This window comes from Onychomys torridus, chromosome 7 (genome assembly GCF_903995425.1).
Source record: "Onychomys torridus chromosome 7, mOncTor1.1, whole genome shotgun sequence".
NCBI classification, from domain to species: Eukaryota; Metazoa; Chordata; class Mammalia; order Rodentia; family Cricetidae; genus Onychomys; species Onychomys torridus.
Window position 1 is genome coordinate 33,685,784 of NC_050449.1, and position 23,977 is coordinate 33,709,760.

At 49.5% G+C, this 23,977-nt stretch overlaps 1 protein-coding gene across 13 annotated transcripts in view; it reads right to left on the reverse strand.

Annotated features, from left to right (window-relative positions):
• Gramd1b (GRAM domain containing 1B) overlaps window positions 1-23,977 on the reverse strand; it is a 128,558-nt gene that overhangs the window by 30,732 nt on the left and 73,849 nt on the right. For 9 of the 13 annotated variants that reach the window (XM_036194396.1, XM_036194393.1, XM_036194398.1 and 6 more), the window contains 2 exons: window positions 8,686-8,896; window positions 3,002-3,022 (listed from right to left, as the gene is read on the reverse strand). In XM_036194396.1, coding sequence (XP_036050289.1) covers window positions 3,002-3,022; window positions 8,686-8,799 — 135 coding nt within the window. In that variant the 5' untranslated portion in view covers window positions 8,800-8,896. The other 4 variants (XM_036194394.1, XM_036194389.1, XM_036194390.1 and 1 more) reach the window with 3 other exon arrangements.

Genomic DNA, 23,977 nt, shown 5'->3' on the forward strand with positions numbered 1-23,977 from the left:
AGACAGGGTCTTCATACTCCACCCTGACCCTGATGTTCACCCTCCATGGACTCTTGCCCATGTCACTGGGGTCTAGCCTTTCTTATGATCCACCCTGCAGCTCAGGTTCATTTGTTATTTTGCTGACGGCTTCCCCTTGGCTAGTTGTGAGACAATGTCACTTTTCTCCTCTACAGGCTGGTGGGGTGACGGTGGGGTAGAAGGCTTCCTCTTAAATTCCACCCAGGCCCCTTGAACAGGTCTGAGACTCCTGCAGAAGTCAGCGCTCTGCAGGCCCTGACTCTAGTCTGCCCCCAGGGCAGGGGATTAGAAAGCTTGCATCTACCTGAAGGACTCCTAGTGCCAGGGATAGAACCTGAGGCATCGTGGCTGGTGAGCTGACTCTAGCTGGGGGGGAAAGAGATAAAGCGCTGTCTCGAGCCACAGGAACAGGACACTGGGATGCTCTCTGGGGGTCAGATTCCAGCCAGCCGGCCAACAGGTCAGAACAATAAGGGGAGGCTGAGAGCCTCTCATGTAGACTATGAGGGGGTAGTACTGAGGGAGGGGTCGACAGAAGTTTCCCCCATGATGTATCTGAACCCAAGTATAGAAGGCATAGTCACAGCACTCAGAGGGAAAAGAATACTTAGCCAGCCAGGGCCCAGCAAGGACTATAAAACCCTACCCAGCAGGTGGCTCTCGGAGAACCCAGGTCATAGATTCCAGCATCAGCCAAAGCAGCTGTGCCAATGTCCAGGGTAAATGTACCGGCAGGGTCAGAGAGTACCCCGGGGAGACTTCTGCGTGTCAAACTAACTACAAGGCTAACTACACTAGTAAGTAGCTCTGGAAAACTGAACTGGGGCCTCTGTTTCATCAGGAAGGGCGTGAGGATCCCATCCAGTTAGCCCGTTTGGGTACCACAGCCAACTTGCCTCTCCACTGCTGCAGTTACGGACCAAGCTCTTCAGGAGCTACCTCTTGTCCAGGGGATACAGGAAGAAGCGAAAGCAGAGGCTACAGACGGTGCAGTTCCCATGCACACCTCTCAGTTCCTGCAGCTAGGGCAACTGGAAACTCTGTTTCTGGCGTCCCGACAGTAACCGCCATTTATTTCTATTTCCTCCTCCTCCTTTCTACTTCCTGCACTGATAGGCAGCAGCCCAGAGCTTGCAGAAAGGGATGTGCTGGTGGTCAGCCCGGAGGACGTACAAGTTCCACGGCATCTGTCAAGTTCAGCTGCAGACAGATGACCCGGCCCCCCATGCTCCAGTCAAGCAAGGGGGCATGGTCTCCTAGCCTGTCATTACACCGAGTCCTCAGATGTCATGGCTTCAGAATCAGGCTGAGGGAGGGCGTGGAGATGGAAGTGGTCGAGGGGTGGGTCAGCTTAAAACTCGCAGCCATCAGGAAGAAACAGAGAGTGAGCCAGGTGACTGGGAAGCAGAGAAGAGCACAGAGGGGGAAGAAAAGGACGGTGGGTGCGGGCCAGGGCACGGAGCGGGGAGCAGTACAAGGAACTGGAGAAAGAAGGCAAAACAGAAGCAGCTGTGCTAAAAAGCCCTGGGAGGAGAAAAGGGCAAGAAGATCCAAAGCCGCCGCGAAGCCAGGATCTGCGTGTCCCAATTTGGATGTTTTAATTGCCCGATAACACTGTGGCCATGTGTTTTTCTGTTTCCCGTAGGTGACACTAATTTATACAGTGCCGCTCAAAAGGAGATTACTGGGTAGAGGATGCTGGGGTATTTGCAACAGCTGGGCCAGCATGGCTCCCACACAGAGAGAGCTCCTCCCTCTAAGACAGGAGCTGCCATCAGCCAGAGGAGGCCAGAGGCCAGAAGATTCTTGGTGAGTCAGGGAGAAGGAACAGGCCAGAGGAGGCAGGGAGTTTTGCTTCTCTGCCACCCGCTGTCACCTAAATCCTCAACTTCCTCACAGCAACACTGGCCATTTGGGGTGCTCAGTGGGGGTGTGGATGGTAGATCAATACAAAGCACCTGGGATAGGCAGGCCCAGAGTAGCTTGTGGGAAAGCCAGAGTGTTAGCTGGCCTGTGCCTACCTTGAGGGAACTACTTACTACCATGTTGGAACACACACATGGCCCGGAGGGACGATTTGAAGCCGCAGCCCCACATTAAACACAAGCCTCTCCTTAAGCCCTTCCGCTGTTCCCTGCCACCCAGTCATCCCACCAAGCCTTAGCTCCCACTGGAGCAGAAGCAGGAACAACAGGAGGTGAGTTGGGGAGGAAGAACGGGATTCTTAGCACAGACCGGCTCAAAGAGGGAGAGACAGGGGTCTGAAGGCAGACCGCAGGACACATCAGCTCTTCCACTGGGCAGTCCTCCTGAAGACACGGAACATGTGGCCAGCCAGGGCTGGCCGAGAGACTTTAGCCAGCTGTCCTTCCGGGGAAGAGTTCAGGGCCTCCCAACCTGGTCTATGCAACAAGGAGAACGGGGCCTTCGCAAGGACCGCTTAACCCCACAAAGCATTTTCAGAGTCCAGAGCTGGATGAACGGCCACTGGGGTGACCTAAGAAGACTCTGCTTTACAGACTGGAAGCAGCCAAGCCCTTCATCAGGCACATGCTCTGGAGGACACTGGATGTCAGCGACAAATTCCACCACATAGCATAGTCTCTCAACCTCAGTTCCCCCAAGATGTCTTGGCTAGCGGATGCAAACTTTGGCCCCCTGGCTCCCCTGACCCCAGAATTCTGTCTGGCCTGAAAATAGCCACTCCCCCATAGTTGCTCCCTGACTTCATATAGGACACCAGATGAGGAAAGCAAGGAGGTGAGACATTTCTTCATGTCCCCAAAGCAAATCCTGCTCCCCAAGACTTAACCAACCAGCCACAGATGGGAACTGCTGTATCTATTTTGGGTTGACAAGGGCAAGAGAACACAAACTGTACTTGACACTTTTCCTTCCCTCTGCCCACCTCCCTCTGCCCACCTCTTACCGCCCCCACCCCGACACATTACCCAACAAAAAGAAAAAGATAAATACTTACATTGTACCAACTCTGGCTTTTCTGAAAAGACAAAATAAAAGGAGAGAGAAGGAAATTAGTCAGGGAAGAGATGCCGGAAGTGGCCAGAGTATTCCTTCCCCCTTGGGTAAAGGTGACAGAGACAGCAGAGGGTGGCCAGGGCGAAGGAGTCCCAATGCAGCTGAATGCTTCCCATGTGGATGCTCAGGTGGGTCCTCCTTTCACAAGACAGCCCCAGAAAGGAGGCCCAGGGAGCAGTCCATGCTGGAAAGCCCACCACAGCTGGGGCGGTTGGAGAGGCAGGCAGCGGCAACACTAGCTAGCGCTCAACCAGAAGGAGCCGGAGCCCCATCGCCAGGCTCTACTGATGGGGGTGTGGGATGTGTGGTCGGCATCCAAAGCCTAGTCCCCAAGTGGGTTTGGACTAGAAGCAAAGTATAGATGGAGCCCAGTACAGCCTTCTGCTCCGGGTCATCTCTGGCAAAGGCAGGGGGTGGAACGTTTTGGTGACAGGGGAAGAAGGGACTGCCTGAAAGTCACACTGTGCTTCTAGCTGACACGTGAGTGAACTTTTCCTAACCCGACAACTGGCTGACCTCCTAACAGCTCGCAGCAGAGACATGGCTGGGGTTCCGCAGTGGTCAGGGGGAAGCAAATCATCTTGAAAGGCTTCTCCCAACCCACGGTGTGACAACTTGGTATTCACAAAGCCACATTCTATCCCAGCTCTACCATCAATGAATTGTCATTCTGATCTCCCCAAGGGATCTGAAACTTTCTAATGAAAGAAGAGGAATGGCTAGAATGTGCCATGTTCCCAACCTCTACTTGTAACATTCTATGTGGATGTAATAAACTTCACCAACAGGTCAAAGCCTCAATGGTACCAGAGGTATTGAGTTTGTGCATACTCAGCAACCTGGAGCTTGTGTCATGAATGCAGAACTGGGCAGCCACTATGTCAGCTGGTAAGGAGTGTGTGTGTGTGTGTGTGTGTGTGTGTGTGTGTGTGTGTGTGTGTCACAGGGTGGAGGTGACTATGAACCAGGATGTGAAGGACTGCGACCACTACGATGACCAGATGCTCATGTGACCGACACCTTTGACCCTCTACTCTGGTGGTCTGGTCACAAGCAGTGGATGGGGATCAGGCGTGACTATGCTTCTCCCTCACACAGATTTGACTGGCCAGCCTGGACAGGGCAGCATGTAGCAAGGCAGACACTCAGTCCCCCTCTACTAGGGTCTCTCTGTGGTCATGCCTCGAAAGGCTGTCACTGCAGTCTGATCTAGAAAGCACGGTCTTTTGCCACAGTGCCACCGGCTCCTCCAATCCAGAAACTGAAGGCCAAACCCACATATCCAAGGGAACTGCTACCTTGTAGGAAGGAACTCTGGACTTGAACATTCCCATCCTTAACTAAGACTCTACATGCCTGGAGGAGGGTGGATGGAGCAAGAAGGTTGTATCTAATGGCACCTGCTTCTACAGACTTTTTGAATGTTCACAGTGATGACTGACTGTAGGACCACAAGAAATGGGGTTGTGTAGTTGTTGACTAACTGCACATCACAATGACAGCAGGTATCCCCTTGCAGCCACCACCCCAGGTCTCCACAGTTATCCTGGGATACACTAGCCCTGACCCAATCCGGTTGCCTGTATCACAGATGAGGAGTCTCTCAACCACACCCAAGCACTTCATTTCTTGTAACTTTTGTATACGACCCAAGGAGGAAAGGGGGCGATGGGAACAGGATCCTTTGAGATCCTCAGACATGGATCTGCCCTCCTCCTGCCCATGCAGACAGAGGTAGATCTCTCTATATACACTATCAAGATGTTGATCCCTTAAGAAAACGCTTGAAACAAACAGCTTCAGGGTCCCAAGAGCTTCAGTTAGAAACATCTGTTCCATCCCTAGCTCTGTGAGACCTTCATGTCTAGTATTTGTTATCTTATAAAGTGGGAGCAAGGAAAGAAGTCTATGAACTGAAGGAAATGAGGAAGGTGCCCTTTGGAGCCCATGGACTTGGGAGCTGCCCCGACCACAGAGCTAGCTACACGTTTTTTTTTTTTTATCTGCCAGTACTGAAGGTGCCTCAAGGACATGTAGACTAACATTTCCAGTGACTTCCATGTTAGCCCTCAAGGATGCCCAGCAGGAAGGAGTTCCTAATCTTTGACCTGCCTCCTGGGGAAGAATTACATCCTCATGGCTCCACATTCCTGGGCAGAGTGCCCAAGAGACTTCCTGTGAATGGAGGCCTCAGGGAAGTTTCATGTCCACGAGGGTAACAGGGGCACAGATAGGCAGGTCAGAGAGACTGCCTACCACTGTAAATCCATTGCTATGCTTACCCTATCTGGATATAGTAGCTAAAAGGCAAGAAGGCACTGAACTAGGAAGGCAGGCTCTAAGGGCATATAATAGATGGTTAAGTGGGGAAGGAAGTACCAAGACCCTGTCAGAGGCAGGGTTAGAGCAGGAGGTGGAGGGCTCGGAAGACTTGTTCTGTGTTTCTCTGGAATTTCCTACAAGGAGTCAGACAAGCAAGGACTAGATGGAATGCAAGGCTCCTGGAAACATACTCAAACTACCTCATAGCAGTTTCCTGCCCTCGCATCCAAAAGCATCTATCTCCCAGAGCAAAAGGCTCAAGGAGTCTGAAAAGTGGGCTGAGGTATGGGGTGAAGGGAGAAGGGGGCCAGGAGCTCTACTTTAAGCATAAGTTGAAGGGGGGGGGTGTCAAAAAACAATGTCTTACTTTGATCAGATTAAGTTTGTCATACTGAAAAGAAAACCACAAAAATTAGAATTCAAACAAACAAACAAACAAACAAACCAAAAGGTGAAAGGTCACAGTAGCACCAGTGTCACAGCACCGGGCATTGCCAAGCACCAACAGAGAGCTAAGCTGCAAGGCACAAGCCAAGGATTGAGTGGCCCTAGCTACTTGGCAGGCCTGCAAGGGCTGATGGCATTCTTGTGCTGGTGGGGGCAGGAGAGCATGCCCTGGCTCCCTCTAGTGGCCATTGGCTGTCTCTACCGAGCGCAACTCGATTGTGGCCCAAACACAGGTTTCTGAGAATGAAAGTCAGCCCCGTGGTCCTGAGCAGAAACAAGAATCAGCCTCAACCACTGAGATGATGAGGGGGAAGGTGAAGACTTGGTGATTTCCCTGTTGCAACCCTGCATCTAACAAATGAAAAGATGGAGGCCAGAAAGGGGGAGAGAGAGACACTGCATCCATCCCCCCTCCATGAAGGAGGCACCTTCAAAAACACGCAGGGTGGCCTCTTTGCAGGAGGTGGTCAGGGGTGGCTCAGCTGTGACTAGGGCAAAAACAGCTCTAGCCCACAGATCCTCTGCACAGCTGCAGTCTGTCTGGCCACCTTGAAAGGATGCTCCCCAGGGAAGCAGCAACGTTAAAAGCTTTGGCCTTATCTCCGCAGCACTTCCTTGCCGTCCAACAGCTGGACCTGCACCGAACCCTCCTCTTCCCATGATGGCTCTGGCATTACTCTTGTGCAGCCACAGCGTCTTGCACATGCACACTATGGGCTGACCATAGCGGCCCCCCGGTGCGCCTGTGCCATGTGGTCCTCCCCATCATCAGCGGTCAGCAAGCATTGAATAAGGTAAGAGCTGTACTGCTCACGGCATGAATAAGAGCTCGGGACTGGAAAGACTAAAGACTCAGAGAAGACACGGAGAGAAGGGAGGACCTGAGGCCCACATCCAGCCAGATCCTCCCCCTCTTCCAGATGAGCCTCGAGCCCTCTAGTCCACATTTCAACTAAGACAGAGGGGTGAGCACAAAAAGCCTGATTAACTCCTGTCCCCAGATAGCAGGCCAGCCTGAACCTGCCTAGCCTCCTACACCCAGAGAGGACTCCTGCTGGCTTCCTCACTCCAGGCTGTCCTCAACTGGCAATAGCCACTTCAAATCCTGAGAGCGCTTTGAGTCTGGAGGGCACAGCGGGCATGTTCTTCCATCAGGAATGAACAATGCTGTGCCTTCCTCCCTGAGGACACCTACAGACACTGTTGTAAGTCTTCCCTCAGGTTCTTCCAACTGTACTCCTTCCCCACAACTGACTCACTGAGCACTATTGTCTTAGTACCAATTGCTAGCCAGTTACTCACTCCAACTTCCCCTCGGACCTCAGAGATCCTCTGTCCCTGGGTAGATAGAGTCTGGCACATCTCCCTCCTGCGATCACACATCCAGAGCCTGGCGGGTCTTGTCACATTCATCAACCTCCAGGTGCTGACACTACACTCACTCCCTTTGATCAAGGCTCTGAGCAAACCATGAATTGATTCCAGAGTGGTACAAGCAAGTAGTAAGGGGTGCCCTGGCTGAGAAGCCAGGGATAGAGGGAAAGAGGAACTGGGCAGATCCCGTGAGGCCTCGGCAAGGTCACGGACCCTCTGTCAATGTCCCTTCCTAACAGGCTCTCCTCACTTCCTGCCGGGGAAGCCAGACTTACCCACCAAAGGGCCACAAGAAACAACATTATGACTGAATGGAACTACCCCCTGCAGGACTCTGCTTTTAGAAAGTGCCACTCCAGGAGGGAAACACATTCCCACTAGTGGTGGTGTTTGAGAAGCAGGCAGACACAGGGTGGGGGGTGGAGGGGTGGAGGGGTGAGGGTGAGGGTGGCGGCCGGGGGGGGGGGGGGGGGCAGGGTCTATTTTCTGACGTCAGGTGCAGTGGGAGCGGTCCCTCAGTGACTTCCAAGCCAGCCTGCCAAGGGATGGGGGTGGGGCACAGTTGGGTCGGCCCTTCCGGGAAAGGGACCAAGCAGGACATATGGGCAGAATCGGCAGGGGTGGAGGGAGGATGCTGAGCACTACAGACAATTCGGTACTAGAGGGGAGAGTAAAAGACAGACAAAAGATGGCTTACTTTTGAGAGGCGCTTGTGAGACTAAGACCATGCATGCAGAGAAGGTATTTGGGGAACGGTGGGGAAAAGAGGAAGAACAAGAAATCAAAAGACAAATTCAAGTGGGAAGCCAGCTCCCCAGCCTCCCCGGGGCTCCCCTTTCTCATGCCCTGGGAGTCTGCTGGTTCAGGAGCACCTGGGCAGAGGGGCCTCTTGATTGCCAGAGAGGCCTGGGAATGGAAGGAGAACTCTGAGGACCCACAACCAGGTGAGGCTCTGCACTAACCCTTGGACCGGGAGCCTGAGTGCTCGGGTGTGCGGGTGCAGGATGGACGGGCTCAAGAGGGATGGAAGGGCCCTGGGACTATCCTCTCTGCGAGATGAATAGGTTGGTACAAAGGTAAGGCAGGGTGAAGGCCAAGGAGGAGGTTAAAAACAGCACTCTGGAAGACTCCCTGAAGCCTCTCTTTCTGGCAATACAGTTATCCCAAATAATGTCCCTTTACCAGTTTAAGGGGCCTAATTTAAAGAAGGATTAAGCAGATGATCCCTCCTGATCCCCACAGACCCCTCTAAATCTCAAGGGTCATGAAGTTCCTCAGATCCTACAGAGAGATGGGAAGTGGGGTAGAGGAGAGCACGTGGCTCAGGACCCTCCCTGAGTGCCTAGACTGAGGTCTTCCTTGCCGGCCCTGACCTGACCTGACCACATAGACACAGGGGCTGTTCAGTAGTCACATGAGTACCCAGTACCTTTCTGCAGCTAGTTAACAGGGGGTTCTGGGTCTCCATCATGGTCTGCTCACCTTGGAATTTTTACCACCACTCCGACCCGATTGTGAGGAGCAACTGCGTTGCACACCCTGCTCCGGGGTGGATGGGGACTTGTCCGAGGAGTGGTCTGAGCCCTTCTCCACCATGGTGTCTCCGTCCTGGTTCTGTGGTGTTGGCGAGCGGGACCGCTTCCGGAGGATGGGGGAGCAGGCCGGCGTGCTGCGGTTGGAGTTACTGGCAGTACTGCAGGGGCAGATGGAGATGGGAAACGAGGTGAGAGGGAGGAGGAAGCAAGGAAGGCTGTCCGTGATGGCAGGCCAGAAACCCATGCAAAGGACCCAGCTCAGGGAGCCCAGGCAACAGGCTGAGGAGAAAACCAGAGAGAGGGGCCCAGCTACCAACTCGCCCATACTGTAATGCTGCCACTGGCCAGCAGGGAGCAGTAGTGCCAGTGTCAAAAGGGAAAAAAACAGGACTAGAAACCAGCAGTATTTAAATAATCACCCACCCATCCCGCAATCTCCCCCATCCAATCCAGTGTGAGCTTTTACTATGAGCAGAAAAGCTATTAGGGAAAATAATTTAGACCCTGAAAGAATCATCGGCAATCACTCAGAACCACCAGCTCATTTTATAAACACGATGTTTCAACACTTTTGTCCATGCTGACAATCTCACTTCTAAAAGTAGTCACATGTGTATTATTTCATAGGCATGTCTTTTTAAAAAGTCATTATTTTCTTTTGCATGTATGCCTTTGGAGGTCAGAGAGCAACTTGCTGGAGTCTGTCCTCCTCTTTCCACAGTGTGAGTCCTGGGGGGCAAACTCAGGCCACTTGATTGGCAGTGAGTGCTTTTATCTCCTGAGCCATCTCACCGGCCCACATACCATGTGTCTTAAGGCATTCAACCCAGCTAATAATGCCAAGTGCCATTATCCTTCAGTTTAAAAATGAAGGCAAAAGCCCTAGACAGAAGTAAGTGATCAAAGGGAAGACTAAAAATTTGCTTCAGCTGTAAGCCATTCACGCTATTCTATTGAGTTATGCTGCTGTTCCACTGGGGCAAAGTCTCATTCTCGTAGCCCCCACCCCACCCCAAAGTCATCGCTAAAAAGTTCCTTGCATTTCCCACGGAACCAAATCCGGCCACACCTAGGCATACCATCTGTTAATACAGTAAGAATTGAAACTTGGCTTGCGTTTTCAATAGGGTAGAAGAAGAGGTAATGAATTGAAAAGGGAGAGGAAGAAAATGGAATTCATTTTGCTAATTTTTGGAAGGGCAGAGAAATGAAAGGGATGGGCAAAAGGGGAAGTCGACAACTCAGAGAGAGGCGGGGGATGGGAAGGGACAATGGGTGAGCCGGCACAGCCACAGAGCAAGGTGGTCAGAGGGGGCAGGATCCTGCCCACCTGCTCAGCAGTGCACTGGATAAGCCAGGAAACCAGAAACCACATTCTGGCCTTGCCTCAGGAAGTAGAGGGCAGCGGGGAGGACAGTGACATTTGCATGAGGATCTGGCTGTAACCTCAGATGCCCCATTGGAGACATTTGCAATGATTACCATACCCCACCACCTGGATAAACTCAATATAGGAGAGAGAGAGAGAGTCCACATGCGCAACCACTGGGGAGGGGAAAAAGGAGGGTAAGGATCAGTGCTGAACCTTCTTAGAGAAGCCGAGAAAGAAAGATCAGGGAAAAAGCAAAAAAACAATAAATGGATGCAGAATGCCCATGGTTTTGCTTCATCTGAACAGACAGAGCTCATTTTAAATCTTGTCTGCCAATGATTTGAAGAAGCCTAAAATGTCTCTCAGAGAGAGTTGTCCCATTTCTCTTCCCATGCAACTCCATCCTTTTTCTTCTGACTCTAACCCCATTCAGTACTGTGAACCCTGGGGAAAGGAAGTTATATTCCTTTCCTTCAATTCAAGAAGCTGAGCTGCCACGTGTCTGACGGAATCAGACACCCCAGTCCCCTGGGAGCGCGTGGGGAAGGGAGACCCAGGTGCTCACCTATTCAAGAAAGGCACCTTTATCTTGGTTCAACTGTAGCCTATGGCCAAGTATGCAGGAGCAATCTTCCTACCCACTCACCCACCGCCCTCCAAAAAAGAGGGAACACCTGTCCATCACAAACACAAAAGACCATTCCCACCTCCCTGAAACAAAGGCCATTTTCATACAGTCTGATTCTAGACCACAAGTGCCTGCTCATAAGTAAAAAGCAGGTAAAATAAACAAACAAAATCACAGGTATAAAAGCAAAAGCTAATTCCAGACACAGTACACAAGGAATAACCTGAATGGAATGAGCGAAATGGCGGAGCTCTTGTACCAAGCTGATGACCCAGGTATAATCCCCAGGATCCACAGGGAGGAAGGAGAGAACTGACCCCCTGCAAGTTGTACGCTGACCTCTACACATGACCTCTTCTACATGTATGTGCACATGCCACAGTGCACACGTGGAGGTTAGAGGACACCTTTAGGAAGTTAGTTCTCTCCTTCTATCATGTGGGTCCCAGGGATCGAACTCAGGTCTTCAGGCTTGGTGGCAAGCACCTTTGCCCACTGAGCCATCTCTCTGGTCCCTCGGATCTTCTCATGTTACCCAAACTAGAATTTAGTTCTTCTTCAAATGTGTTCTTCACCTCTGTGGCCACTACTCTCTGACTTCGACCTGTCACTGGGCGAGTGTCCTCTGCCACCAGCCCTACACACACTTGCTAATCTGGCCCAACAATATTGTGCCCAGTAAATATTTCCTCCAGATAGATGTCTCCTGAGTGTCTCAGCTCCCAAATATCTGGCCATCTTCCTCCCAGACCTCTGTCCATTCCTTGCCTTTTTCCAAAGATACTTTCATTGCTTAGAAGTGGCACCTATCCCATCCCACCCCACTGCATCCTACTCATTCTGTTTCCAAAGGCTCATTATCCCATCTTTCCTTTTCTGTCCTGGGGTTCTACCCAGATTCTCAACATGCCCTATCTGGACTTGTCCAATAGCTTTAGCTATTATTTGAGTGGCTCCTCAAAAACACTGAGAATAATAAGAGGTCATCAACCCTTCCATGCTTGGCCTCTGCTCCAGTCCTTGTCTATACAAGAGGAAACATAGTTCTGTGCCACAGCAGAGTCATTGCTGCATTGCTAAACGAATTAAAAGATCAGACACTGTCCTGTAGATTTGGACAAGCTGCTAAGCAAATAAAACCAATTCCTATACATTTTGTATAGCAGTCTACCTTCCAAACTCTATTGTGTTCCCTTAACCTGATCCTACAAGCAATATTAATACAATATTATTGACATTATACTTGGGGATGTGCTCAAAAGGACCTTACATGTACTGCAGGGAGCAAGACCAGTATTGGCTCAACAGACAAGACCATGACCTGAATTCAGGAAGAGTTCTTTCTGTAACCTTTGGCTTTTAAGAAACCTGAGTAGGGGCTGGAGAGATGGCACAGAGGTTAAGAGCACTGGCAGCTCACCCAGAGGTCCTGAGTTCAATTCCCAGCAACAACATGATGGCTCACAACCATCTATAATGAGAATGCAGTGCCCTCTTCTGGCGTGCAGGAATATGGAGACAGAACATTGTGTACGGAAAACTGAGTAACAGGAGAGTAAGTACCTGGCCACGGTGTTATGACTGTGTGCATAGCACTATAGTGCCACAGATATTTATTGGCCACCTGGCACAATGCTAAGCACTCAAGTTCACACAGGTGAATAAGAAAAGAGCTTTGTGCTTAGGACATTTATAGTGAGGCGGAGCTAGACATAACCTCCTGTCATTGGAATATAAGCTACAGGTGGTGTAATCCAAGAAAGTAGAGGGGAGGGAGGGAGGAAGAGAGGGAAGGAGGGAGGGAGAGGAAGAAAGGGAAAAGAAAGAAAAAAAAAGAAAGAAGAGAAAGGGAAGGAAAAGAAAGCTTTTCTTGAAGAACTGAGCTCAGAAAATGTGTTGGAGGGGCTGGAGAGGTGGCTCATAGGTTAAGAGCACTGGCTGTTCTTCCAGAGGTCCCGAGTTCAATCCCTAGCAATCACATGGTGGCTCACAACCATCTGTAATGAGATCTGGTGCCCTCTTCTGGCACGCAGACAGATTACATTATTATTTATGTAATAAATAAATAAATCTTAAAAAAAAGAAAGAAAGAAAGAAAGAAACTAACATTGGTATTAAAAAAAGAAAGAAAGAAAATGTGTTGGAGCTAGCTCTCCAGGTCAAGGCATGGAAGTCAAGGCAGAGCAGAGAGAAAGGACAAAAGAAAAGAGAAAAATCAGCATGAAGAGAATGAAAGTCTTGAATAGTGTGGAACGCAGAGTGACAAGAAGCTGCACATGAAACAGTTTTGAACTGACTGACGCTCAGGAGAGTCCTACCATCACCTCATCTCCCTGGACCACTAAGACCCTGCTGGCCACCCCTAACCCAGGAGGATACTTGGGCCTTCCCCACCTCTCCTATGTGTAAGTCTGGCGACCAAGACTAATTCACTTCTGTCCCAGTTACCTTGTGACAGAAAGTACGTCCCGAAGCCTAACCACAGCATCTCACGCTATGTGTGGTCAGAGCCTACTCCCTAGACTTGGGTCTAGCCGTGGTTCTTGAGCAATGGGGGAAGACAGCAGGTGGACAAAGGTTTTCTTTCTACAAAGTAACCCTCTTTACAGGTTCTCCAACCGGCACCTCACATACCCTGGCAACTGCACCCCTTTTCTTGGCTTGCCTTCACCATCCTTATTCCTAGCGAGGTCCTGTGGGCACAGGCAGATCTTGTCAGCACGCCAGCTCCCTGATCAGCCACCCGCGCATTTTTCAGAACTCTAAGCCCAGCACAATGGTCAGCTGGTGTTCTTTATTCAAGTTTATGTGTTTGTCTTTATGGAAGATTGTTTCTGCTCCAGATACTGCCAAGTATATACCTGCCACTCTGGACGTCCTGTGCCTTCATCTTTTTGGATTGAGGTCTTCGAGCTTGTGATCATGCAGTCCCACCTGCACCACAGCCCTAGCTCATTCTCCCTCCATCAGATTCCCTGTCCCAGCCCTAAAGTTCCCTTAATGACTGAGTGCCTAGCTTCAATCCTCTCATTGCCAAAGGAACACTGGTAACTTTTTTAAATGACTCTCTGATATATTCCAGGGCACTGCCACCAGGAGAGCACTACGTTTGAAATCTGGGCATTGTACTTCAAAGCAGCAGGGTAGGGTAAAATGCCAATGCGTCATGAGAGGTTCTGTGTTTCTTATTTAACAAGCTGGTTACACCTACAAGCAAGTCCAGCTGAAGGCCCACTTAGCCACTTGCTTTCTGTGTTACCTTGGTTCTTGACTCTCATTTTTCTCATTTGAAGATACTTAGAAAAACGCCTGATGCACAACTGGTCCTTATAAACAGCTGAGCCACCAAAATGGGTACACTAAATTCTCTTGGCCTCTTTCCTCAGTCTCTCGGGCCTGTTGGTGTCTGTTGGGTTAGGTGTAAAGGATGTAAATGTTGCTGGACACCATAAGTAGGCTGGGGGGGGGGGGGGTGTCAGCAACACAAAGTGTGATTCCTAAAAGTACAGAATCCTCATCTTGCCCCCCCCCATACCATCGCTAGCTGATTTTTCAGAGCATCATTTTCAGAATCTGCATCCTAAAGAAGTACTATTCTAAAGCTGCAGCACCACTATGCCCAAGGAGCAGCCTTTGAAGGAATGAGATAGAATTGATATGCCTGTATGCCCTTGGTCACAGAGCCTTCATTATAACGTCACAGGTAGATGGACTCACTGGAATGGTAAAAATCACTTTGAACTCATTATGTGACCTGCTAGTATAGAAAGCTGAAGCTGAACTGATGATGCCTGGGCAGGAGAATGTGGTAGAGGAGAATGGCACCTAATGGGATCCCCCCACCCTCCACCCCCTACTTGGGGTCTCCTGCTAATTATCACTAGCACTCACAGGCCCCTCACCCTTCCCTGCTACTCGGAGCATCAGGCAAAAGCTGATTCTTGTACTGATCCACAGATGACCCATCTCAGTGCTGATCCTCAAGTCTCATCAACAATCTTCCTTAGCTCTCCATAATTCCACTGCAAACATCCATGTGAACTAGCCACCCTCCTTTGAATTTCCTCACAGCCTGTGTTCATGTGTCTGAGATAGGAAGGCCACAGGTGTGCGTGTGTAACACTCCGCAAAGAATTTACATGATGCTTGCAAATGCCTCCATCAGTCAGCCCGTCTGCCTATACCAGTTCCAGAGTCTATGGAGGACTACAGATGATGGTTATTCTTCCTCTCCTTCTTGCTTGTCCATTAACAGTTTCTGAATTTAATGTCTGCACCCACCAAAAACCACAGCACAGGACGGGGGATGGGCAGACCCACTAGGACTTCATAGATGGTAGCAAAGGCATAAATCATACAATCCCAGCTGAGTGCACAGTTCCCATGACATCTCCTTCCTAGAGAGGAATCAATCGCTACTTTTAAAAATCGGTCTTCCCCCAGATGCAAGGGCACATCTCAGTAACTTAGCACCAACATGCACTCTTTTTAGAACACTGGATGGAGTTGAGGCTGGAATGGTAGGAAAAGTACTGCTATCTTTATGCTAGCTCCCTATGGTCACAGATGGAACCTGTTCACTGTATACCTATAACCTGAAGTCTAACCTGGCAAGATTCCACCCTGGAGCCAGTTCCCTCCATGGAAGAATGTCCGATTATATCTCGTGGCGCAGTTGTGATCACTTGGGGTAGGTGGGTGATGGAGACAGACAGCCTGCCAGAAATACACTTTCCCCTCTGAGACACAGAGGCTGGCTCCTCCTGACACCAAATGGACCTCTTAAACTGAAATAGGGACTGAGAGACACATCCTGCTCCCTCCACTTTTTCTAAATGACTTGATGACAACTCTGTGGACTTAATGTCAATAATTCAGGGTGCTTCCAGTGGTCAGCAGGCTTTACTTACTGGTTCTTCTTTCTCAATTCTAATCCAAGGAGCATGGGCTGGGGAGATGCTTCCAATGGTAAAGCGCTCACCACACAGTCATTAAGGGCCCCACCGTTCCATCTCTAGCACCCACAAACTGGATACAGCAATGTGTTCCTATAACCCCAGCTCTGGGGAGGCAGAAAGAAGTTCAGCCAGTCCAGCCAAATGAGGGCATTCCCAGTTCCGTGAGAGACCTTATCTCAAAGAAAAATAAGGTGGAAAATGATCAAGGAGAACCTCCGAGATTGACCTCTGGACTCCATGTGGTACCTGTGCTCACAAACAGATACAACCGAAAAATAAAACACGGAATGTTTAAAATTATTTTCCAAAAAAAAAAAAAAAAAATCTTATGAAGTAATTGAAAGGTGACACAGCCCGTTAAACACTTGGTGCCAGGTGACTGCCAGACCATCTAGCCCTATTCCCACTGGGTACATACTTGCTGGGAGTCTGAGTGATGACTTCAGCTGCTGATGAATTAGCTGAATAACTGACACAAGGGCACAGTCCATGTGAAGTCTTGGGTCAAAGAGAGAAAAGCAGAACTTCAGTTGCCCTGACACTGGCATTCATGGTCCAGAAGTGATGGAGAAAGAGAGGGCCCGTCAGGGCAAAGGCCTTTTCAGGCTCGAGCCAATGAGAAGGACCCTTCTTCACAATGGTTGGAGCCTCCATCTGCCCCACTCCCCACTGCCTGGCCTTCCTGCAGCTTGCTGAGCCCAGAGTTTGGAATTCAAACCAGGAACAGACATGACAAACGCTATTTTTCATTGCCATGGAGACCAGAGCCTGCCATGGAACCGGGGCTCTATGCCTGAAATGCCAAAACAGCCTGACCCACTTTCCCCCTCCTGCAAAAACAAAATAAGTTTGTTTGGGTCCTTCCAGGGCACACGAGAAGCCAGGGCTGCTGATGTCTTCGTGGATAGTTCAAAGAGAAACAAATTATAGTCACCATGAATAACAGTGAGCATGCTACAGAAGCAGCCAGAGGTCAGAGAGCAGGTCACATAGTCACAGTCTATACCCAGTCCACATTGCCTTCTTGTCTTCTTTCTGCAGAGAAAGACTCCTCCGTAGCAAGTGCTTAATGCCCAGCTACCCAGAAGGCACCAAGGTGCCTTCCTTACCTCATCTTGTATCACTTTATCCCTGTGTTTTTCCAGCCTCCCTGGGCCATTCTTTTCCTCAAACCCAAGTTCACCTCTGCCTACTTGGGCTCTGTGTTCTTCTTCTGAAGTTTTACATATTGGTTCCTTTCCCATGATTGCATCAAAAGTCAAGTGTTACCTCTCTGGAATTGTTTCCTGAAGGGGCCCTGATGTCCCCCAGAATCATCACCCCATCGCTCCCTTCACTTTGCTAACCTTACAGGAGCTGAAGGGTCATACTTTAGTGCTTTCACATTTGAGAATGAACACTACTGGAGGTGGTGCCTTGTCTCTAGAGAAGTTACCCAAGGCCTCTAGAGGAACCACTACCACATGCTGGCATCACAGGCATGCACTGAATGACTACAAGGCTATCATCCATTCTGTTGGGTTCAAGCACTCTCTTAGACATACCTTTGTGAAGCTGGCCAAGTCTGCCTTCTTTATAACTCCAGCTCTTAGTCTTTATTCTGACTTCTTAGTCGATAAAAACTGAAATATGACATCACTTCCAAACTCCTGGCTGGCCTTGTCATTTTGTCTAGACATCAGAGTACCTGGGTTTAAAATTCTGAGCTCTTTGGTGCCCCTTGAGAAATCTTTCTGTGAACCTGTGTTCCTTGGCTGTTAAAAGGTTATGAGCTACCTTACCTGAATGAGAGTCTTAAAAGGAATAAACCTGGACAGGGCATCCCAAATGGAGAAGGGTTCCTGTAATTGCCCATGGAGTGAAAAGGGGTTTAAAGTTTAATGCAAATTCCCAGTGAGGAACCTGCATCTTGTTTCTAAGTCCTGTGCCCTCAGTCTGGCAGAGGTGCAAAGGAGAACACACTCACTATCCTGACGCCCTAATTCCATAGGGCAGAGACTCTACAAAACGAAGCAGAAGACACTGAAATCAGAGACAGAACCTGCTGGTGTGTTACAATCTTGTCCCCCAAGAGTGCTCTCAACAGAGCAAGTACTGAAGGCCTGGGGTCCAGTTCCGCTGGGCTGGCTGCATGATCTCTAACAGCCTACTTTGGAAGGGGCCTTAATGGTCACACTTCCACTCAATGCAGGAACTCTGCCTTCAACAGTGCTGACCACAGTCTGGGGACCTCTGCATGCCAGAGTACTCATAGGCCAATATAGGCAGGCACAATGTCTCTTAAGGGACTATATTAATGATCTCTCTCTCTCTCCTGCTCTCCCTCCCTCCCCGTCCCTCTGAATTTTTCTTTTAAAATAAAGCTAATCTAACTCAGTTAACATCACCAAGCAAGTACTTTCTAAGCACCTCTAACTGTGAAACACATATTCACTCTCAGGGCCCCCACTGGGCAGGGACTAGGTCAGGGTTCTTTGTATCCATACACATCAAACACGACACTGGGCACAGAGTAGGGACTTAATAGTTTTTAACCTTGACTCTAGCAGTCTCTGCCAAATCTAAGCACAACTCTACCCAAAACATTTCGCAATCTTCAAGGCTCTGGAGTACGGGACCTTGTAAAACGCGGATGCTAAGCTATCCCAGGAAGCCCCTTGGAAAAGATTTTCAGTCCACAGGGAGACCACCAGCTAGTCAAATAAGGCAAGGAGGAGTTCAACTGAATAGAATCTCCAGCTCCTTCTGAGTCTGCTCATACAGGGCCCCTCCCCCAGCCTCAGCAAAATAAACGTGACTCAGGGAGTGGGTGAGGGGAGGAGGCTAGCTTACACCAATAAAGTGCTTGCCTAACAAGCATAAGGATCAGATTTTGACTTTCCCCCAGGAGAGGCAGAAGCAGGAGGATCCCTAGAGCTAAACGGCTAGCTAGGCTAGCCTAATGGGTGAATTCCAGGCCAAGGAAAGCCCTTGACTTAAGGATGTAGATGGCATCCTTGAGGATGACACCAGAGATGCTATTCTCTGGACTCTACACACAAATATACATCTGTTCAACCCATTCCATCCTGTCCCATCATCAGTGGAAACATATCCCATATCATATCATGTCTTGACATGAGGAGTACCATCTCTGACTAAGGATTTCCAATCTGGAGGAGGAGACCAACGTGCAATTCACTAACACTGTATAACAGGAACTACTTAGATTTCATCAAAACGTCTCTTATCACCACATGTCAAGGCAGTCAAACTGAAGAAGCATGGAACTGCACATCAGAAATTAGGTGGCCTTTCTGATTCAGGCCCTTCCCTGTGTATGATGCCATGGCAAACCCCTCTACTCTGGGCTTCAGCTTTAATTGTTGGGGGGAAAAAATGAGTGTTCATTCTCCTCACCCCCACCCCCAAGATGTGAGAGGAGGGTGGGAAAGAACACACTGCAAAGCAATGAGAGCCATAGCATCCCTGGGACAGAAGGGCTCGGATCTAAGTTGGGCAAAGCAAGCAGAAACAAGATGCGGGCAGGCCGAGTCCACAGTCAGCTCAGCATCACTGCTCACTTTCTCTCTGGTCAGGATCGCATCTGCTGCAGAGGGAAGCGCAGGACCGAGTCGGTCGGATGAAAGAGTCTCCGTGGACAGTTGCACCGGCAGCTGGAGGCACGGAGGGCAGCATACTGTGCTCTTGCTCTCACAGCTCTCACAGAAGTGGTTGATACCTGCTAATCCTTTGTGGACCCCTCAACTCAAAGCCAGCTCTTGTTTCTTTCCTGTCAGTGACCAAACAAAATTCTGCCGAGGGGAGAGATGGCCCAAGGGGTTAGAGCATGAAAGTAAGAAGATCTGAGTTACCCATAAAAAGCTAGATGGAGGTGCACACACCTGAACCTCATTATTGGAGGCTGGACAGAGGTGGAACCCTGGAGCTTGATGGTCAGTTGACCTAGCTTAAAATGGGCAAGCTTCTGGTTCAGTGAGAGAATCTGTCTCAAAAAAGTAAGGTGGTAGGTGATAGCAGAAGACTCCTCAAATCTTCCTCTGGTTTCCCATGCATGTAGAAGTGCGCGCGCACTCTCTCCCCCACACACAGAGGCACATACATAATTTATATAAAACTATGGACATTTAGAGTAAAGAGGACTATTAGAGGACAGAACTCATCTGCCCAGTTTAAAATACATTCAAGGAACAAACCCAGAGCTGTCTTCCTACCTCCAGGAAACATTTGATTGTCAATTTATTTGTTTGCTAAAGACAGGGCCTCACTATGTAGCCTTGGCTACTCACTGTGCAGACCAGGCCAGCCTCAAACTCATGGAGATCAACCTGCCTCTGCTTCCTGAGTACTAGGATTAAAGGTGTGCACCACCACACCCAGTATTTTTAAATACATGTTACAATCAATACCACTTTCTTTTCTTTACAGCTTTCCCAAACTTGAAGTCAGGTTCTAGGTTGTAAATTCTTCACACCTCACCTCCTTCATTAAAGTGAAATTTACTTCCTCAAACCTATTCTCAGAAATTAAAAACCACCATCTATCTCTCTCTCTCTCTCTCTCTCTCTCTCTCTCTCTCTCTCTCTCTCCAACATCATTTCATACAAATTTTGTTTATGTCCTATCTTGTATTTGCAGTGCTGGGGACCAAACCCAGCACCCAGCATGTTGGAATCAGGCACTCCACCCCTGCGTTGCATTTCCAAGTGGCAATCTCTGTTCACATGGCACTTTTAACAAGTCAAGCAATGAAAGCCATCGGTTGGCATGCAAATCATTTCTCCTTTGAATAACTCAGATAAAGCTCAAACTATTTCCTGTAGCTTCCTACCAAAGTTCTACTCCCAAGGGACCATAAGATAAATCTTTTTTTTTTTTTTTCTGAGTAGTATTTTCATACAGCTCCCATCCCACATGTAGATCCCTTACAATAATATGACAGTGAGTCCCTCACTGCTTGAGGGATCACTGTCCTCTAAATTGGAATCTAATTGATCAGAGTCCCAATATACTAGTGAGCCCAGACATGGCTGTAAACTGCATAAGTGGTCCAACAGACTCTGAATAGAAAGGAATGATCACCCCCTACTCCATGTACTTTAGAAATCAGAGCGCAAACCTATTTTTGGAACCATCTTCTGAACCAGGGAAATCTAGAATTAGTCATTTTCTCTTTTGGGCCTCCAGGTTCTTGCTTTTACTTCATCCTTGCTGAGGGTAGGGGTGTCTACACGTGTTACATACTGATGTGCATCCATACAAGGAGCACACCCACTCATCACTTCCCCTCACTAGCCCAGTCCTGAGTTCCGGTGTGATGATGATGTCACCCAGTTCTTATTCTCAGTTGCTGATAGGGCTATATCTCTAAACTAGATGCAAAACCATGGACCTTAAATTCTTACTTGGATGAATTAAGAGATTATATACCTTTAAATAGTTTAACAAATCAAAAAGATTTTGTAGCATGTTAAACTTTCAGGGGGCCCGAGAAATGTTTTACTGTGAACACACCCATGCTCCTTTACTCAGAGTGACTCCCACTGTCTAAGACAGACTCGGAGACCTCTGATAGGGACCATGGGGCCCACAAAGCCTAAATATTTACAGAAAGAGTTTGCCAGTCTGCTCTAATACTGTGCAACTTGTAAAGATCTTTTCTCAGGGTCTGTTTTTCCTGTGTCCCCAGACAAGGCACCTGTGCTTGACAGGAACACCACACAACACCGGAAGAGCTGCCGTGTGCAGCCCCGTGGCAGCAGAAACTTCTAGGGCCAGTGGAGCAGGGAGAAGGGAAGGATGGCAGACAAGAGCCCTACCCTTCCCTCTGTCCCCTCTTCATATCAAGTTTCAAATCATTCAGTGTCACCGAGTTAAGCACGCCAGCAGATTCTCTGCTCATCACCCACTGACAAGATCTTCAGGTATTACTTCCTATTTGTGGCCATGACACTGTCACTCTTGCCCCAGACAGCTCAACAAAGCACCCCTTCCTCTGTCTGTCTCTTCTTCTAAGGCCAGCTTTTCTCATGCTGATCCCAGACTTCTCTAAACTGGGTAGTAGTGCTACCCACCACCCAAGATAAGCTGTCAGGAGAAGCCAGATGAAGCAAGAACCAGAACAGTTTTCTAGCAAATGTCAGAGGAACAAAGATTGCCCTGGCTGAACTCTTTGCTGAGGCCAGAGGGGGATGACTGAGTTCCTCAACCCCTACCACCTCTTCCCTAAAGCAAGTAAATAACTAACAAACAGCGCAGGGACGTGTAGAGGATTAAAATGCAGGCACTGGGTGTCTATTTTCTCAAAACATATGGAGAATCTCTGAACCAAGTACCAGCTAAGTCACAGAAAAAGCAAAGTCCTTTATTTTCCAGCCGCAAGCAGCCCCGCATCCCTTTCATCCTCTCCTTCTGTTGGCCAGAACCATATGTTGCTTGGTCCTCTCCCTTTGGGATAAGCATCTTCCTGGTCCCTGCTCTTGTCACCTCCTACCCACAGGAAGTCAGTGGGTGGGGAACAGGAGCACATGGCCTGTCCAGCCTCCCCCAGCAGCTCCTGGCCACCTCTATGACGCACCATTAATTCCATCTCCTGACCACCTATCTCCAGTCAGAGCGCTGCTATTAAGTTTTGCTGGCAAAGAGGACCCCATCAGTTCCAGTCTACCCCAGAGCTACCTCTCAGTGCTGGACCACTCAGGTTAGCCCAGGTAGTGCTCCTGGGGAGAGGTTGGGAAGATGGAAGAGAAGCCAGGAGGGAAAAGAATGTGGCATCTCCGCAGCATGATGTCACACTGGCTGCTTTCTAGATCCCGAACAGAGAACAGAAGCAAGCAACATGGACTCCAGATTTACTCTGCCTCAGAAGGTCTGTGCTCTTGGCAGCCCTGAGCAGCCAGCGCTTCACTTGGAGAAAGCTTAACAACCAGACGGACAGGTCCATGCTCCAGGCCCCCAGAGCCCCCACCCCACTCCAGGACATAACTGCCCACTTCCCAAAATTCCCACAAGGAAACAAAGATAGACTGACACATACACACACGAGCGTCAGCACGAGGTAGCACTAACCTGGAAGCCATTAGGACGGAGCAGAGTGCAGTGCAGAAAACTCATTCATTCATGCATTGGGCAGTAGGGGTGGGGGCGGGGAGCAGGGGCCCTGAGGAGGTTGGAGGGCACTCACCTCCATGCCCATCCAAAAGCCCTGTGTCTACTGGGGAGGGGACTGGGGACACGGCTTACAGAGGCTGGGGGCGCTCTTCTGCTCTGCTGTTTCCTACTGCTCTGGAATTTTAAGCATGGCCCCCTTTATTCTCCCCCCTCCCTCAGTGGCTGTTATTTGGTGTGGCCATGCAGCGGTACAAAAGTCCCTTTGCGTTCTCTCTCTCTCTCTTTTCTCCCCTCCCTCCCTCTCTGACTCCGACTCCCTCACAGACAGCTGTTCTAAGCTCAGGCACGCAGGCGCACAGGCAGCAGACACACACCCTCTCAAGCAAGAACACACACACACACACACACACACACACACACACACACACACGCCGCCTGCCGGTTTACATAATGCAACCCTTTGGTGCAGTCAGCTTGCCAGCTCTCAATTATTCATGCCAGCTCGGAGGGCAGAGCTACTGGGGCTGCAGGCGTTATTTCCTCCTCATCCCCAAATCCGACAAAACCCAAGATGATGCTCCTGGGAGCCCCTGCTCCCTTGACGGTCACCGATTATTTCCCAGGTGTTACCTATTAGGTCAGCTTGCATCGAGGAGGTGACGCTAAATAAAAAACACAGGTGCTGGGCTCCAAATAGAGGCTTGCATCCTTCCCAGGATGACAGCTGCTCTCCCGGCCTGAGCCCTGGGATCAGGGAGAAGAAAGACAGTACTGAAGGCCATCATCTGCAAAAGAAAATGGCCGAGGACCTGTTCGTAAGACAGGAGACAGCAATGCTAGCTTCTTGGGCAGAGAGGAGACTTCACAGACAGAAGAGTAACAACCACACGAGGGCACGTGCCCTCATGACAAAGTGGGGTCATCTGAGTTTCCACAATCTTAAGCTGCACCTCTTAAAGCTATAGCCTCTTCATCCATTCACTGAGCTGCAGTATCAGACCTCACGCATGCCCCAGGAGAATGTCTGTCTGCCAGCCTATTCTGTCGCTGTGCTAACAAATACTTTCCAAACTATTCATCGTTTGCAAAACACATGTTCACGTGAAGTCCTTCAGTGCTCCATACAGTCACCTGAATAGGCTTATGCAGCCTACCTAACGGATGAAGACAC